We start from the raw sequence: 17,425 nt of genomic DNA on the forward strand, positions 1-17,425 counted from the left end.
TACTCCCGCGTCCTCCGCATCTCCTTCCTTCTCTTTCTCACCTCCAACTGCTTCTGCTTGATCCCAACAACAAAGACTGATAACGAGATCACCGGCACTCCGGCAGGGTTGCGTCCACGAGTCCTTGGTGCCCCGGCCGACTCCCTCCTGATCTTGGCCTGGTAATGTCCTTGCCTCCTGCTCCTCTTCTTTGATATTTTCTCGCCCGGGCTCCTTTCTCGCCTATTTTTAGACCCAGAGGAGGTCACATGGATATATGGCCCAGATTTTGCAGAATAGCTAACGAGGTACTACAGTTTTATGGGCACTCCATCTCCATCCATCCAGCTGCTTTACGATACGACCCTAGCTAGATCAACAACAAGAAGAGATCAAAACGAACTCCCCTACACCACATCCCAACCACCGCCCATCGCTACCAGGAAAGGAGACGCACAAGGCAGAACGGACAAAAATAAATATAAGCGAGACAGATTTTCTTGTTGTTAATTATTAATGGCGAGATATACTGAGCACTACTCCTATACTACGTTTGCACTGCGTTAATGGTCTGATCATGCCCTCATATTCTTTCGCTCCGTGCAGCGCCGCCGCCGGCCGGCTTCTTCCGCTGGTAGATACGTTCGCTCTGGCCTTCTCCCCGGCGGTGCCGCGCGGCGCATCAGCCAACGTGCCGGCGCCGGAGGAGGATGCTGGCGCTGTTGGCGTTTCCGCTTTTCTCCTTTGGACGGGCTCCCCGATAGACAAGGGCTAAAGCAACTGAAACGCCTGGCTGGCTCCATCTCCTGCGTACCTATCTCTTGCACAGATTCTCCAGAACAAGTTGTTTGAAGTGTCTCGAAGAATCGCGATCGCGGTGTGAGTTTCCCAGAATGGCCAAGATCAGTTGCTTCTGTGTTCTGCTCGGTGGCAGCAGGAAGAAATCAAAGGTCAGTAGTCGACACACTTTTCATTCATTTTTTCCAATCCCCCCCCCCCCCCCCCCCCCTGCAGTATTTGCGTGCAGGCACCACAATTAATTTACCAAATTAGTTAGTAGAAACACACAATTAATTTACCACATCAGTTAGTAGAAATCAATTATTAGTGTGTGGTTGTAGCATCTTTGCACTGTATGGACCTTCGTGTGATTATTTTTCCTGACTTCAGCACTGGTTTTATTTTGTGATTCTTTTTTGGTAAAATATATAAAAATGACCAGAAATTTGCCTACGGTCATCCATGCAATGTTCGCAGGACATGCAGAAGGTTTCTTGGGCTAATGGAAACGACTGCCCGAAGGTGAAACCGGTGGAGTCCATGGAGGGGACGGACGCTGCTTACACCGGCACCAAAGCCACTGGCAATGCTACGGCACGCGACACAAAGCCGGTTATCGCCGAGACACGCGCCGAGTCGGCATGTCAAGGCCATGCCGGGAACGGTGAAAAGGCCTCGACAGAGAGTAACGTCGTGGACATCATCGTCAGCGGCCCAGGCTCGCCCGGTGACAACAGCAGTGACGGCGCCGACAAGGATGCCTCACCGGACACGGGCAAGTTCCCGACGGTCACTCCATCGAGGCTGGAACGCTCGTGCTCCAACATCGAGACGGCGAGGCCCGGCTGGAGGAAATCGTCCGGGCACGACATGGCGCTGCTGGCCAAGTCACGCTCCCACGACGACCTCATGTCGTCGGCCTTGGCGCCGCCGGCCCGTAGCCATAGCATCACCACCAGCCCCAACGGCGCGCCGGACGCCAGCCCGACGACGTCCACGTGGAGCGCCGACCGCGTGATGCTGAGGCGGAGGTCGTCGAGCCAGGTGCTGCCGTCCCGGAGCCGGAAGCTCTGGTGGAGGCTCTTCCTCTGGAGCCACCGGAACCTGCACCGACCCCAAGGCGGCGGCGGCGCGGCCACGTCAGCGTCGCCACGTGCGCGCGCGGACGAGGTCGACGTGTCACGTTCGCGCCAGCGCGACGGGTACACGTCGGACACGCTGGACGCCGCCAAGAAGAAGGACAAGGAGATCGTCGCCGCCGTGGAAGAAGAAGAAGCAGAAGAAGAAGTACGGGTTATCCCGAGCCAGTGGGTCGCCTTCTCGGCGGAGGCGTCGACGCCGCTCGATCGGGTCAGCGCCTGGGTGAGCGCCCTCGCGGACCGCTCGTTCGACATCGAAGAGGATCATGAGATCATCAGTGAGATCGGTGAGTCGTCGGCGTCCGGGGCCAAGGCCGGCAACGCGCAAGCGCATGCTCAGGCACGGCGGCGAGCTGCGGTGGACGAGGCCGTCCAGGCGAGCAGCATCGTGCAGACGCTTAATGGATTCTCGTCCGTGGCGCACATTTCTGGCATGGGGCTCAAGGTCGTCCCCATGATCTCCGCCTTCTCGAGCCTCCGGGCCGTGAATCTGTCCGGCAACTTCATCGGTAAGTAAAATTCACAGCACATTCATCGGTGATTACTTTCAAGTTTCAAGGTTTGTGTTTTCTTGGGATTGATCCGTGTGTTCGTTTGGCAGCTCACATCGCCCCGGGGTCGTTGCCCAAGGGGCTGCACTCGCTGGATCTGTCGAGGAACAGCATCTCGACCACGGACGGCCTGCGGGAACTGACGAGGCTGCGCGTGCTCAGTCTCAGCTACAACCGGATCTCGCGCATCGGCCATGGTAACCATTTCTTCACAACGAGCTAATCCCTGACACAGAAATGCACGATGCACGCACCTGTCTTCAGTTATTTTCCATGCGCTTCTCGTACGTGTCCTGGTGAAAACCAGGGCTTTTACCCAAGTTGCATGCATGGAAGTATCATTCTGTTCATTGTTCAATGCTCCTGTTCTGTGTCCCTCCGGTCCTTCTCCACGATGGCATTACTAGCTAGTTGCCAGATCTTGGCCCGCTCTAGGCAGCAGTAATAGGCTGATAGCATGGTCCAAAGTACTACATACAGGTGCAGCCTTTAGTCGTGTCGACCTCGGAAACAAATACGGTGCGCTGGAAAAGCGCTTTTGGCTCGTCGTAACGCCCCAGATCCCACACCCAGGATCGACTTCATGTGTGTTTCGCTTTCATCTGGCTACGGGCAACGCCAGAATGCCAGATAGGACACGCCCGTAGTACTTCTCCGGTACCGATCGATATAGACATGTCACAATCTGCTTTTCGCTTCGGAGCTTTTGATGATCCTCGTGACCTGATTTCGTGGAATTGAGTGGATCCACTCATCTGGTACGCAGTTTTGCTGATCCCTATAGAATGACTGGACACCTAGTCATCGGTGAGCTGGTCCATCCGCTGCTCCTTTAATGAGCTCGTCTCTGTCCGGCGGGAGCCTGCTAGTACTAAACTCGGAAATTTGACGATCCTGCCGGCTGCCAGGCTTCCTCCAAACGTGTTTGGCATTTGCATGCATGCTAGATTACCTAAATCCGTAACAAACTCTGAATCGACGAGACGAGACTGACAAATGTGCGTGTTGTTCTGCTTGCTAACTTCAGGACTGTCGAACTGCACGGCGATCAGGGAGCTCTACCTGGCCGGGAACAAGATCAGCGACGTGGAGGGGCTCCACCGCCTGCTGAAGCTGGCCGTGCTGGACCTGAGCTTCAACAAGATCACCACGGCCAAGGGCCTGGGCCAGCTCGTGGCCAACTACAACTCCCTCAGGGCTCTCAACCTCCTCGGCAACCCGGTGCAGACCAACGTCGGCGACGAAACGCTCCGAAAGGCGGTATCAGGCCTGCTACCGCGGCTGGAGTATCTCAACAAGCAGGCCGTGAAGCCGCAGCGCGCGCGGGAGGCGGCCAAGGACAGCGTCGCCAAGGCGGCACTCGGGAACACCGGGTGGAGCTCCCGTAGGCGGGTGTCACGGCGGCTGAGCCATAGCCCCGGCTCATCGTCGGCGAAGAACCGGGACAGGGAAGGGAGCAGCAGGAGCAGGTCCAAGAACAGGCCTCAGAGCTTGAGCCTCACGAGGAGGTGAGAAATTAAATCAGGCAGGAAGTTAACCGTGCCATACGTACGGGAACACCGGAGGGCGTTGAGATTGCAGGAAAACGCACTGCAGCGTTTTCAGATCGGTGATGCGCATCCTCCGTGGTTATTCGCTTTGTGATGAGCTTGGAAAATAAGTGTGTTTCAAGCATTTCCTGATTGTTTTTGTACCCGAAATTATTCGGGAAAGAAGAGAGGTATGCAATCCTAGTTAGGATGCTTGCATTCGGGATCTAAATGTGTATGTTGACCGATCGATGAAGCAATTTGATTCAGGGGACAAGAATTAAAAACAAGGTTTTTACTTGTTTGAAGTCCCGTCCATACATAAGGATCTGGGTAAATGTACACATATTCACCTATAACCAGATGTACCTACCTGGTGGCTAATCCGTATTCATTCATATGCTATCTGCCACCACAACAATCCTTTCCTCCGTGGCCTCATCAAGGAAAAGATGTGATCGGACCCCGATCACATCAATGATCAATGACGCAAATGCGATTTTACACTTGATCACGCAAACAGTTTAATAGGGATATCACGGGATCAAAGGGGAGATCGGACGACTCAAATTATTTGAGAGAGATGGACTCGGCGAAAGAAAGATATGCTTTATTATAGCAAAAAAGGATTAATCCGACCTGCCGGATTCGAACCAGCGACCTAAGGATTTATCTGCAACGACTACAGTCCTCCGCTCTACCAACTGAGCTAAGGTCGGTTTTGTGAACAAATGCAGGAACAATCTATATCTACTAGAGCCGAAAAAAGCAAAGACATTCAAACTAAACCCATGAGTCATCGGTGGAGAGAAGTACTTTTTTAGTCCTCAATTAGTAATGAAGTTCATAAATGATCACTAAACTCGAATTCATATACATTAGTTCCTTGGTTGGAAAAACCATATTTTTGCTCACCGTTTCACATTCAACTGGTTTTGAATCCACACGTGTCGCGCACATGTCACCGAAGCACATGCACCCTTCGGTGACGTAGAACACGCGGCCGGCGCTGAACCGGATACACGTGTACCTCTCCCGCGGTGCCTTCACCATTACCCGTCGGACGACGGGTGGTACTCCTCAATGGCATCGTCGTCACGGACCTGCCGGCGACGTAGATCCACCCTCTGGATGTAGTTGCCGATTCTCTGGATGGAGCTGGAGCAGCGCCTGGACGAAGGAGACATCGTGATAGAAGGCAGGGACAGGTGGAGTTGGCCGCGCGTGCGCCGGAGGTGGAGGAAGCTGTGCAAGGTGAGAAAGACGGCGAAGTGGCGGCGGGCGGCAGGGAGCGATGGGAGGGAGACACACTTGACTTTCACAGTGTGGATTATTGAAACCATCGCATTCCGAAACGGATTCGGTCAGTAATTATCCTAACCACTTTCATCCTTACTTTTGTGAGTCCAGCCCGTGCGGTTCTTTTTCTCTTCATATTTGATAGTTTGGCTAGCCGATCGAATCAGCAGGATGCCAAGTTAAGTATTCCAAAATCCTGAAGAACAGAGAGGTTAAATAAATCAATAAAACACTTTTGTCATTATCTTGGTTGTGACATGCCATATCTAAGTTAAAAAAAACATTACACGTGAAATCTATGTTCGAAGAGAAATCAAGGCGTGCGTTTAGCACAGCAACAAGTTTCCTCCTCTACGGGCTCTCCATATTGATCTGGGCAGCCCCTACCCTTTCTTAGTGATCAAAAGATACAACGGGCCATCGGCACAGACGTTGGACCCAAACAAACGGAAAACACGCTCTTTGAAGGCCCAGATCTCGACGACGTCGTCCACCTTGAAGCTGGAATTGGCGAGGAAGCTCATGTACCCTTCTCCCTTGATGATGATGCCGCGGCTGCTCTCCCAGCGCGACATTTGCAGCTCCCTGATGCCGCGGTTGGAGTCCACCACGAGCACGGGCAGCCCGCCGTGCTTCTTTCCCTTGCGCTTCTTCTTCTTCCCCTGCGGCGCCTCCTGATCCTGATCCCCCGGAGCCTCCAGAACCAGCTGCTTCTTCGGTGGCCTTGGCCTCGGGACATGATCGTCGTGCTGCAGGTTGGCTGCCGCGAGCTCCAGAGGGGAGAGCAGCGGGCGGAGGTTGCGGATCACGGCGTCGCTCGGCAGCCGGAACCGGTTCTGGTGCGAGTCGAGGTCGGTGAGTGTCACGGCTTTTTCGGCGATGAAGTGCACTGGCAGGTCGAAGCGGAGATTGTGGTGCGGGAACAGCTTCTCGCGCAGCCACCACGGCTCGGCTCGATCCTGAGGGGCGAAGGCGGCGAGAGGGATGGCGTTTATGGGCTCCGACGACGACGATGATGCCACGTACGGCACCAGAGCAGTACCCGAGAGGATTGCCGCATTGGCACGTTGGACTGCCTCTGCGGCGGCTGCGGGGTCGTAGACGGTCAGCTCGAGCGGCCGCTTGCTGCCGGCGTGCCGTGTCGTCGTCGTCGGGATGGAGGTGCTGGTTCGGGCCCGGGCTTCGACGAAGCACATCGCGAACGGTTTGTTGTTTCGCGGTATACGGTTGTCTTCTTGTCCCGGCGGGATGGATGCCGGCAATGGAACAACGGTTGTTGGGTTGGGAGGAAACGAGAAGGGCGCCGGCGTATATGTAGCGGACAGACGATCGTGCATCTGCCTGCGGAGTTCGTCTCCGACTCCAGTTGCGAGAGATCTTTACTTCACAGAGTCCGTACGGGAATAGGATTCCACGATCAGTCCGACGCGGTTGCCGCCCCACCCCCCCCCCCCCCCCCCCTCATTTTGGGCCGGTTAATTAAGCCCTCGCTATTGGGCCCATATAGTGCATTCCACGGCTTGGGCCGAATAATGCATTCCCGTGGAGGCCTGCGGACGACGTGGAACGCGTCTCCACCCCTCGAACTCGGAACTTTTTTCTCGGTTTCGCTTCAGATGGCACCTCGCCACTGCCTGCCGCGTCGACGTCTTCCGATCCCGAGCCTTATCCATGCACGCCCGAGCCGAAGCACCGCCGCTCCCGCTATCCGTCACCGTCGGCGCCGCGCCCGCGCCGTGCTCGACGGAATGCCGCGCTTAAGCTGATTACGCTCCCGCGGAACCCGGAGAAGACGATGATGCCGCTCGCTGGCATTGCCCTCGCGCCTCTCCTCGTCTCCCCTCCCGCGCTTCGTCCCTCTCCCCGTGGCAGCGTAGCAGCAGAGGCCGCGAGGAGGCCCCGCGCGCGAGGGCGAGTACGGTGCTCGGCTGCGGCGGCGTCCGGCGGAGGCGGAGGCGGGGACGCCGGTGAGCTGTCCCGCGCGACGCTGCTCTGGAGGGCGGCCAAGCTGCCCATCTACTCCGTGGCGCTTGTGCCACTCACCGTGAGTTCCTGCAACTCCAAGCTCCAGAAAATTTCTGCGATTAAGAATTGTAATTCTAGAACTGCAAGTGTGCTTGCATGCTGACTGGAGCTGTAGCGAGAACAAGCCTAATTGACGGGTCCATCGCAAAAGATCGACAACTGGGGGTCGTTAAATCACAATCTGACAAGGATTGCAGATTTATTTATTTTTATTTTTGTTTCTTTGCTAGGAAGGGATTGCAAACATTTGGTGCTGTGCAATGACGAACCCCATAAGCATTTTGTATTTGCGGTTGGATGCAGGTAGGTAGTGCTGCTGCTTACAATAATGCGGGGTTGTTCTTCGCTAAACGGTATTTTGGTCTCTTGGCTGCAGCTGTCCTTGTGATCACCTGGCTCAATCTCAGGTAACACTGACATATATGCATAAAGTTGCTAACATTTTAAAGTAGAACCATACTGAAATAAAAATAATTGTTCATCCATTGATATACCTTTTTTCTGGTGAAACATCGATTACATTTACCTGCTCTTGAGATAAAGGGTATCACTAATATTTTGGCAATTGAGTGCAGCAATGATGTTTATGATTCAGATACTGGTGCTGATAAGAACAAGAAAGAATCTGTTGTGAACCTTGTTGGCAGGTACTGCTTGTTACCAATACCAAATAGGAACAATTCCAAATGCTTGCATATCTGTTTTAGAAGTGAAACATTTACTAGTGTAATCTGTTGTGCAGTCGAGCAGTGACACAATATGCTGCAAACATTTCTCTTCTGCTCGGCTTTGTAGGGCTATTTTGGGCCTTTGCAGAAGCTGGAGATGTCAGATTCATCTTTTTGGTGATATGTGCAATCGCTTGTGGTTATGTTTATCAGGTAAATTTCGTGTACCTCTGAATTTCTCCATGTTATATATCATGAAACAAATGTAGTTGCCATTTTTTTAATAAACTATGGGTTTTTCAATCTGAAACAAGCCTGAAACATTTCAGAGTTTAATTAACCATATATCACTTGCCGTCAATACTTCAGTTTATCTGGCACAATGACATTATGCTTTAATATTTTAAATCTCTTCATCCATGTGCATTTCTGCAGTGCCCGCCATTCCGATTGAGTTATCGAGGGTTGGGTGAACCATTATGTTTTGCTGCATTTGGCCCATTGGCCACCACAGCCTTCTACTTCTCAAACAGCATCAGAAGCATTTCAAGGTACCCTTTAGAATCTAGAACAATCAGGTTCCCAACTACCAACTGTTGATGTTAAGTCCTAATTAAACGCAACATGTACAGTGTTGATCGTTTGAGGCTTTACTTTCATTTCCATAGAAAATTGTAGGAACTGTTTATAGCTAATAAATTCTCTTGAAATATCATAATCTGTCAGCGGAATTATGCTTCTCCCTCTCAACAAAACAGTCATAGCTTCGTCCATTCTTGTTGGGTTGACAACTACCCTGATACTCTTCTGCAGCCACTTTCATCAGGTATAAATAGTACCCCTGACATAAATGATCTATGAATTAATTTTATACGTATGAAAGGATTATTAGCTGATAGACTCTGCTAATCTATAGATTGACGGAGACAGGGCTGTTGGGAAGATGTCCCCCCTGGTATTTTTGCTACCTCTGTTCCCTGCTTCAACATTTCTGATGTCACATGTGTATCTTTTTAGTCTGACCTATGTTCTATATTTCGAAACTGTAAATAGGTAAGAATTGGCACCAAAGCAGGAGCAAGATTAGTCACGCTTGGGATTGTCACGCTTTACACTCTTTTGGTCGCTTTTGGCATAACCAAATGTCTCCCGTCATCCTGCATTGTAAGTTACTGATCCGTGTTGTTTCGTTGTAATAAAATCACCCACAGACCAACTTCTAATCAGAAGCTCAACCATTACAAATCTATCTCAGGTCCTTGGTGCCCTGACTCTCCCTCTGGGCAAATGGGTTGTGGACTATGTGCTGAAAAATCACGATGTAAGCCTCCCTTCCCGTTCCATCCTTTTATTTTTCCTGAAAAAGTTCTTTGTTTTTACACTAAGCACTTAATTGGGTGAAATTACATACGCAGGATAACAGCAAGATTTTCATGGCAAAGTATTACTGCGTGCGGTTACATGCCTTGTTTGGGATGGCACTGGCTTCTGGTTTGGTGTTGGCTAGAAACGGTGTACTACTCTAAGTCTGACAGACAAATGGCCAACCATCGACAAAGAGGGTACAGACTACAGAGGAATGCTTCTTGCAGTTTCAGATCGAGTAAACACACAGCCTTGAACAGACATCTTTACAGAGGCAGTGCATGTGTGAACTCCTCTTGCTGAATGAGAGCTGTGGCAGCCGGTTTGGGCAATCAGAGGTTCAGAGACGCAGAGCTGAGCTTGCAGGCTGGTTAGGCTCTAGCTAGGCAGCTAGCTAGCCCTGTACCCTCCCAATGAAATGCCTTCCTCCGGAGAGGGAACCCAGCTAGCTGGCGTGCTCGTCGCTCCCTAGATCGCCGTTTGCGCAGGAGGAGGTTCCCCAGCAGCATGAATTGAATTCTGGGCCAGGACGGGACAAGCCATGCTCAGCCATTACTTCTTTCTACCACGGACCTGCTGTTTGTAGTACGCCGGGCAGGGCAACTTGCCAACATCACATATGCTTGCTTTTATGTTTTTATCATTGTTTTCCAGATCTTTACATTTACAGAGTGCACGGGCTACCGGGTCAGGGTTTGTAATTGCAGGATGGCAGTATCTAGTACTGCAGCATATTTATCTCGTTGTCCAAGCAAGTGAGAATCGCTGATTAACGTAACCACACCAACATGGCAATTACTGGCATCCTTCTCACTCAGCATACCACTTTCAAAAGTAGATGACAGAAATGGGCATGGGCATCTGTGATTCTCAGTTTCTTTCCAATCAATTCGACACACAGTAAAATTCCTTAATTCCTTTAAGTTGAGAATATCTCATTCTCACCTCCCGTTTGACCTCAGGTAAGCCAGCGTGCAATGGCCACATGCTAGTAACTCGAATATGTTCCTTCTCCACAGTCCACATCCAGCAAGAACTATTACAATGTCGGCAGCCTGATACTTGAGCACTGGCTCACTGTATAACAAAGCATCAGAAAGTAAAAAATGAGAAAAAGGTGAGAAACCACCACTCTTGCAAGCAACCCATTAACCATAAAATCTTCTGCTTATCTAAGCATCAACGACTAGATAATCAGCATCCCTAACTCACATTTTCATATTCAAACGATTCTCAGCCTAATTACAGAAGTAACTTAACAATATGCTAAAGTAGAATCTAAAGTGGCAACAAAAGAAGCATGGTCTGTATACTAGTGACCTCAATATTAGTAGGACATATGAGTTACTATTAATAGTACATGCAATTTCTAGTGTGTGCAACCTGCAAAGCCTATATTAGATTACTAGTCACAATAAACAAATGAACCCATCATTAACAAGAGAAAAAGGCAAAACCAAACGGCGATGCATCACCAAACACACTTTACACCCCATGTGAACATAATTAGATGACCCATAATAGCACATAACAAAACAAAACAATGTCCACATCACACCAGAAATCCAAGCCTCATTGTAGTCGCCTACAAACAAAATCATGTAGTACAACAATCCAAATACTAATCCTTCAACAAAGACCAAGTCTAAAACCACTGCCCACATGCACCAAGCTTATATTAGAGCAGCTTGTATGCTCTAACTCTTGGTCTGAGCAACACTGTCAAATTGAGCCAGGCAAAACATTTCCAAGAGTAGCCAAGCAGAAATGACAAATACCTTTCAATATCATATCATAATAATCATCCATAATATATCCTGAACGAATTTTGCATATAAAGCTTTGGGTTTTGCATAAGCTTGTTACAGAAAAAATGACCAAACCTGATAAAGTCATCTGTTGTCGAACACAGCATGTTCCATATACACCAACAAAATATTAAGGCAGGTAGAACACGCTACAAAAATAGAAGCTAAGATTTTACTGGCGAAGCTAACACATTGTAATTGTATTGCTACTCCGTCCCCTTCTGCTAGCCGCCGCCGCCTCCCCAGATCTCTCCTAGACGGGCCATATCTACACATCGGGAGCAGCAGCATCAGTTGTTTCTTGATCAGGGGTCGCGGACGCGGGGGCTGGTGGCCGGCATGGCCACGCCAGGCGACGTCGGCGTCCGCGGCGAGGGGAGGCACCCGAACCCGAGCGGCGATGTCGGCACATGGATCGGCGACGGCATCCCCCGCAGCCGGCGCATGTAGGCCGAGATGGGGGACTCCGCCGTCATGCAGACGGAAGGGAGCGCGGGGAGAGGGGAGAGCGTGGGCGCGGCCGGCGGCAGGATGGGCGGAGGCGGGCGGAGCGGGGCCAGCGGCGGGGGGCGGATGCGGTGGAGGCGGGACGGAATGGCCGATAGCGGGGGTGGAGGCGGGGCCATGATGGGACGCGCTGGGGGAGGGGCCATGATGGGACGCGGCGGGGGTGGGGCCACGACGGCGGCGGCGGGGGCGGCCGCCGGGGGCTGAGGCGGTAGGAGGTGGGAGGGGGAGCCGGTGAGCTTCTGGACGACGTCGCGGAAGTTTGACTTGTCGATGTTGTAGACGGGGGGCTGGGGTGGAGGGTGGTCAGGCAGGACGGGCGCGGCGGTTTGAGGCGGCGGCGGCGGAAGAGGAGGAGATAGGCGGGAAGGGAGCGGCGGCGGAGGAGGAGAAGGCGCTTTCATGGAGGAGGAGGAGGGCTGCTTGGAGATCTTGTAGGAGGACTTGTTGAGGGACTTGAGGGCGGAGGAGGCGGCGGAGTTGGAGGGCGGCAGGAGGTTGGACTTGTCCATGGCCGCGGCGATAGGGGGAGGAGACCGGAGACCGACCGGGGAAGAGGGGGAGTGTGATGTGGGAGTGGGAGATGGGGATTTGGGGAGTGAGGAGAGAAAAGGAGTGGGCGATGGGATCTTCTCTGTCTCTTGCTCTTCCGCCTGGTTGATGACACGCCACCTCATTGGTGGCTGGCTGCTCAGCATCTCGGGCCGTCGAAAAATTTCGGCCAAGCGTCTCGTTAGCCGAGACGACAATCGGTGGGTGAGTTTTGCCTTCCTCTTTATTCTTTTTTTTCCTTCTCGACCTGGATCATGTCAGGCTATGTTACTAGCGGTGAATTTTGTCGTTCATCAGAGTCCGGATAAGTCTGGCCTAAACCCGTGCGATCTCTAAAAACTATTTTTGATACACTTAATTGGAGCCAGAGAGGAGGGACACAGAGAACAGATGTAATGAAACTTTCAAGAAAAAAAATCATTAGGTTAGACCTCACATGCTCGGATTTCTCCAAAATTTGGAAGAACAAAAATCATATCAGATGATTTTTTTTGGTGCAAATGCAGTTTTATGGTTCAAAAGGCATATATGGGACTATTCCTTGTATGAATTCTCTATTTTTCCTCCGAAATTTATGATGTAATGAGTGTCTTAGACTAGTAAGAGTTTATTCTCATGGATCATTGTATCCTTACGGAACAAATATTTTCTACTGACGTAACTTTATATCCATATGCCAGATATCATTTGCCTATTGGTCTTGTATATCAGCAACGACGGAGTATTCGGTTACTATTTTTATTTTGTCACTGCAGATTCCTTATGTGGATGCCGTCGCCAACTTGTGATAACAGCGAGGGCGGAGCAAAGGTGGTGTGGAACGAAGCCACCGTCAACATTGAAGCGACAACGGAGGCCAAAAGTAGGATGTGGGGACCTTCAAGAGCATGCACAATAGCGTAGCGAATTCGTTGGCAATGCTAGGACATGCGGATGACTGTGCGGAGAGGGGAAACCTCGCCTGGGCTGTTAGGTTAGGATTCACTAACGCCAGAGAAGAGGATCGATTGGGAGGTGAATGAAGGGTTAGAGGAAATACTTGATCTAGTGGCATCAAAGCTTGGGAGGAATGTGCGTTGGATGAGGGGTTTGAGGGAAGATTTGATTTAGCGCCGGTGGTTTACAATAAGACAAATAGGCAACCGTGGCAACAATGACAAAAGAGAAGATGATCGAGGAGGCAATGATGGAGGCGGTGAGAGGAATATTATAAAGGTGAAAAAAGACAAATAGATGGTTGAATTCGCTTGCGAGTTAAAATCACTTGTGACGCGGACAAATCGTTTTCATGTAGAGTATTACTACTTCGATGATTATTCTTGGGGAAACCGTTGATTCGCCCTGATGAACCTTTTTCCTATTAATAATGTGTTACTTTATTATGAAAATGCTCTTTTATTCTAGCGAGCATATAAAAATCAGGTTAGGCTGCTCATGATTGGGTATGTACGTAGCAAGGCATATAAACAATAAAAATATATATTGTAAAAGAGATCTTTAAAATTTGTGTTATATTTTTTTTGACAGTTTATTGGTTATACGACGCATTAGCTAAGGCATTAATTTGTTTCCACAAATACTCTTCTCCTCATAATTCTCGCAGTTTGACCAACCCTTAAGATCATGCCTGCATTAATTTATTTCCATTGTTGCAAATTTTTGCCACGAAGCTTCCTTAGGGCGCTCATAATGCATCGTATCTTAGATTGTATCTTATTCACTAAATATATGTTTAGATAGGCTTGCATCTCATTGTTGTATCTAAACAAAGCTCTCATTTTTTGGATAGATAATTCATGAGTGTTTTTGGGTTTGACAATAAGAGTTGTATCTAGATTTAGATATGATACCCATCTCTATCTTCATTAGATAGGGTGCCACATCATTTTGTCTAGGTGGCATACTTTATACTCCGGCCCTGCAAACAGTGGTGTAGCTAGGAGGGTGGCCAGGTGGACCACCTTGAAAATTTCCAATCATCTAATAACATAGATAAAAAAATCAAAATCAAAATAAATAAATTAGAGCGAAACTAAATAAGCTGTTTTTTCACAAACCATTTATCTAGACGAGCAAAAACTTTTCCATAACAGTAAGGAGAAAATTTGTAATCTTCTGTATTTGTAAAACTAGGGCAAAACATGTCAACATAATAAGCAAAGATTTTAAAAGATAATTCTTGAAGTTTAATGCGTACCAAATAAAGTGAGTTGTAATTTAAACTTAGGAAAAATTTAAGGGGTAAACTAGACTGTTTGTTTCTCTCTGCAAAGAGTAGGGCAATCCGTTGTGCAGCTACCTATACGTGCTAATCACATCACTAGCGCGTAGTCTTATGGAAGTCCCTAGTGTTGTTATGCACAGGTAGTCGCACAAAAGCAAGCAATAATACACCACTGAAGGCCCATGGCCCCAGAAAGAAGCAATCACAACATTCCATTGGCAAGAAACCGTACGACCACACAATCTGCACGCTGGACCACCCATCGAAGTGCAAAAGCAGTCGAAGAAGAAGGAACAGCAAGCAATCTAGCAGCAGCGAAACATATCCTCCTACCGCGGAGGAAACTAAAAAAAAAGATGTGTTGGAGAAAAGGCGAGCCCCGAGAGATTACAGTGGGGGTTAAGGGGGCCGGGCCATGTGATTTGAAGACGTAATCGGGTGCCTCTCTTCTTTAAACTCCAGTTGCTTTCTGGCTTTTTTAAAAAATGTCGACAGCACGCACGGGAAGCTGCTTTGACCAAAAGCTTGTCTTTGACTGGACGAGGGCACAATGGTCCATTCATGCAGATGTGGGAAGGGAAAACGAAAACGACGCGCGCACAAAGGATTGTGCATTGGCCGTTGGTGTTTATCGTGACGATAATCAACTGGATTATCTATATCGTTCTGAAGAGAAAAAAATCCCTCACGAATTTCAGGAACGACTCATATTGTCAAGTACTGTAGTGCTACTAGACTGCTACAACCTCGTGATAAGAAATTGGATTATCTACTCCGACATCGTCGTTACGAAAAGAAATTCACCTCACGAATTTAAGAAACGAGTCATAGTATTAGTGTCAAGTGTCAGCTGGTACTCCGTATTAGACTGCTAGTCTGCTACAGCAGTATAACATGATTGTTGCTCTTGTTTATTCCCGTCAAATCAGAAGAGCTGGTGCGCACAAGTGCACAACTCAAACCTCTTTTTATTTTATTTTATTTTATAATAACGGGCTTGGGCACAACTCGAACCTGTCCATGTTGAAGAATCGTATGGTAGTAATTTTGAAAAGTTATACAAGAAGAAGGTAATTTTGAAAAAGCAAAACAACTTCCCCGCGAGGCCAAGTTATGGCCCATAGAAACGCAGCGTTCTCAGCCCACATATATCACAGACGATTACGTTGGGTCTAGCCAAATGTTTTTTTGAAGGAAAACGATTCCATTAAATCAAAGAGTCCAGGGGATTACAGGCGGTAGCAGCCGTGGGCTGAGAAAGCCATGGGACTGCACCGAGCTTAGACCCAGAAGTGTTACTGTTTCTAGCAAATTGGGCCAAGTCATGGGCCAAAGAATTTGCCCTCCTACCAGCCCAGCTACAGCGATCATCATCAAATTGTACTTGTAACGATCTAATGTCTCGAAGAATGAAGCAGATAGCCGACCTGTCCCCATCGGCATCCTGGGTACGTGCCCGCTGTTTGGTTAGAGTTAAATGTGGTTTTTTTCTTTGGCTTTTGGTTTTTTTTTACTTGATATAGCTAGATGATGGTATAAGCAAAAAACCAAAATCAATAGGCTTATCAGCCAAAAGTTGAAAGCCACATTTGAGTCTAACTAAACAGGGCCTAACTGTATTCTGACAAGGAGCTTTATGATCAGATTGGTGATTGGGCTGCCAAACATTAAGCAGATCCATGACAAAATAAAGACAAATCCTCCTCTGTTGCTGTAAAGAAAATAGTATAGAGTAGCAGTGTGCTCGAGAAAATCATCCCCTGTTTTGATACGAGATAGACACCAAGGAAACCCTACCCACCAGAGAAAAGCCACCAATTCAATCTTCATCGGTTCCTCTCGCCTTTGACAGCATTAGAGGTGAGAGGAACCATGTCAACATCTGACATATTGTTTTAGTATCTTTGGTGTAAAGTTTTGTGTGTCTTTGATGACGACGTCCTAATGGTGGACTATCACGATCTACTCCCATGAAGATTGTGGATCTCATGGCTCGTAATTTCATGATTTTCTTCAACTTACTCATCGGTTCGGCGATGATTCAACGGTTCGATTGCCTGTCTTGCGTGGGATGTGTCCTCAGCTACCAAGCGTTCAACGATATTATGTTCTCACCCATCGAAGTGGCCCGCTCATGTGGCTGTGTAAAATCTATAAGGTTATTTCAGCTTGTGCAGGTATGGTCTTCTATTGTCTCGTCACCGGCATAACCAGAGAAGTTGGTTTCAAAGGTTTTTGTTGTAACTTTCAATTGATCTGAAATCATTGTTGTCGTTTTAGTTTTTTTTATTAACCTTTTTTAGTTCTTCTTCTAAGAAAAAAAGATATCATCTCCTCAAAAAACAGCATTTTCATAGATTTCACAAAAAAAAGAGTGGAGCTGCCTACGCTCGCGAGCTTGATTCAGATCACCCCCCTTTCTTTTGGCTTCTGGGAAGCCTAATTTAAAAACCTAGGAAGCTTCTAGGAAACCCTGTTTGGTTGGGGTTAAAACTGTGTTTTGACTTTTAGCTTATAAACCAAAAAAGCACCGATTTCGGTTTTGGCTTCAAGTAAAAAGCTAAAAGCCAAAGTCAAAAAACAATTTTAAGGGCAACCAAACATTGTCTTAGATGGCTCATAAAAAAACTGGAGAAGAACAGCTTCACGGGAAGCTCGTCGTGAAATCTGAAAAGAAGGGGACGTTACTGTCTGTCTGCAACTATGCATGCAGGCGCAGACAGACGGCTGCTGCTGTAATCCGGTCTATTCAGCAATGCCGGCTTGATTGGTTCGATGCTAGTATTTACAGTATTACGGACTATTCTTTTTTCGTCGTTCTTCAGTGTTGCTAATTGGCATCTCTGCAGTCGTACCGCAGATAAATTAGTCTTCCTTTGTCGCATTCAAGCAATTTACGCAGAAGTCGACGTGGTAGAAACTATAGACTGTCGTTGTCAACTTGCCGCCTGGGGGAAAATGAACTGGTGGACAGATATAGGGTGATTCAGTTCGATGAC

At 48.7% G+C, this 17,425-nt stretch overlaps 3 protein-coding genes and 1 non-coding gene across 6 annotated transcripts; 2 read left to right on the forward strand and 2 right to left on the reverse strand.

The window, feature by feature from the left end:
• LOC100843628 lies at positions 1 to 4,362 on the forward strand. 2 transcript variants are annotated; one of them, XM_010230755.3, is made up of 5 exons: positions 1 to 161; positions 266 to 929; positions 1,237 to 2,407; positions 2,500 to 2,646; positions 3,477 to 4,362. In XM_010230755.3, exons 2-5 carry the CDS (start codon positions 873 to 875, stop codon positions 3,959 to 3,961), a joined length of 1,860 nt encoding a protein of 619 aa, XP_010229057.1. In that variant the 5' UTR covers positions 1 to 161; positions 266 to 872; the 3' UTR covers positions 3,962 to 4,362. The 2 variants fall into 2 exon arrangements, with proteins under 2 accessions (XP_010229057.1, XP_003561958.1); XM_003561910.4 differs by having other exon boundaries at positions 586 to 929.
• A 249-nt stretch (positions 4,363 to 4,611) lies between these two features.
• TRNAY-GUA lies at positions 4,612 to 4,697 on the reverse strand. The gene is given in 2 exon segments: positions 4,612 to 4,647; positions 4,661 to 4,697. It is a non-coding gene; the product is annotated as a tRNA-Tyr (tRNA).
• A 2,199-nt stretch (positions 4,698 to 6,896) lies between these two features.
• LOC100820840 (2-carboxy-1,4-naphthoquinone phytyltransferase, chloroplastic) lies at positions 6,897 to 10,141 on the forward strand. 2 transcript variants are annotated; one of them, XM_010230757.2, is made up of 11 exons: positions 6,897 to 7,321; positions 7,533 to 7,605; positions 7,679 to 7,709; positions 7,878 to 7,949; positions 8,045 to 8,183; positions 8,406 to 8,521; positions 8,697 to 8,796; positions 8,887 to 8,925; positions 9,024 to 9,134; positions 9,226 to 9,291; positions 9,386 to 10,141. In XM_010230757.2, the coding sequence occupies exons 1-11, from the start codon at positions 7,073 to 7,075 to the stop codon at positions 9,494 to 9,496; spliced, it is 1,107 nt and encodes a 368-aa protein (XP_010229059.1). In that variant the 5' UTR covers positions 6,897 to 7,072; the 3' UTR covers positions 9,497 to 10,141. The 2 variants fall into 2 exon arrangements, with proteins under 2 accessions (XP_010229059.1, XP_003558621.2); XM_003558573.3 differs by lacking the exon at positions 7,533 to 7,605 and having other exon boundaries at positions 7,606 to 7,709.
• Positions 10,142 to 11,103: 962 nt separating this feature from the next.
• On the reverse strand, positions 11,104 to 12,368 carry LOC100843936 (vegetative cell wall protein gp1). Its single transcript, XM_003561911.4, has one exon. The coding sequence runs from the start codon at positions 12,346 to 12,348 to the stop codon at positions 11,449 to 11,451; it is 900 nt and encodes a 299-aa protein (XP_003561959.2). The 5' UTR covers positions 12,349 to 12,368; the 3' UTR covers positions 11,104 to 11,448.
• Positions 12,369 to 17,425: the final 5,057 nt, after the last annotated feature.

The sequence above is a fragment of the Brachypodium distachyon genome, chromosome 1, assembly GCF_000005505.3.
Source record: "Brachypodium distachyon strain Bd21 chromosome 1, Brachypodium_distachyon_v3.0, whole genome shotgun sequence".
In the NCBI taxonomy this organism is placed as follows: domain Eukaryota; kingdom Viridiplantae; phylum Streptophyta; class Magnoliopsida; order Poales; family Poaceae; genus Brachypodium; species Brachypodium distachyon.

What these genes read in the sequence shown, in the direction of transcription:
- LOC100843628 (XM_010230755.3), top strand. Translation starts at nt 873, where the DNA reads ATGGCCAAGATCAGTTGCTTCTGTGTTCTGCTCGGTGGCAGCAGGAAG. An exon ending in TCTGTCCGGCAACTTCATCG is followed by an intron (nt 2,408 to 2,499) that starts GTAAGTAAAATT and finishes TTCGTTTGGCAG; the next exon opens with CTCACATCGCCCCGGGGTCG. An exon ending in GATCTCGCGCATCGGCCATG is followed by an intron (nt 2,647 to 3,476) that starts GTAACCATTTCT and finishes TGCTAACTTCAG; the next exon opens with GACTGTCGAACTGCACGGCG.
- LOC100820840 (XM_010230757.2), top strand. Translation starts at nt 7,073, where the DNA reads ATGATGCCGCTCGCTGGCATTGCCCTCGCGCCTCTCCTCGTCTCCCCT. An exon ending in GTATTTGCGGTTGGATGCAG is followed by an intron (nt 7,606 to 7,678) that starts GTAGGTAGTGCT and finishes TCTTGGCTGCAG; the next exon opens with CTGTCCTTGTGATCACCTGG. An exon ending in CTTGTGGTTATGTTTATCAG is followed by an intron (nt 8,184 to 8,405) that starts GTAAATTTCGTG and finishes GCATTTCTGCAG; the next exon opens with TGCCCGCCATTCCGATTGAG.
- LOC100843936 (XM_003561911.4), bottom strand. Translation starts at nt 12,348, where the DNA reads ATGCTGAGCAGCCAGCCACCAATGAGGTGGCGTGTCATCAACCAGGCG.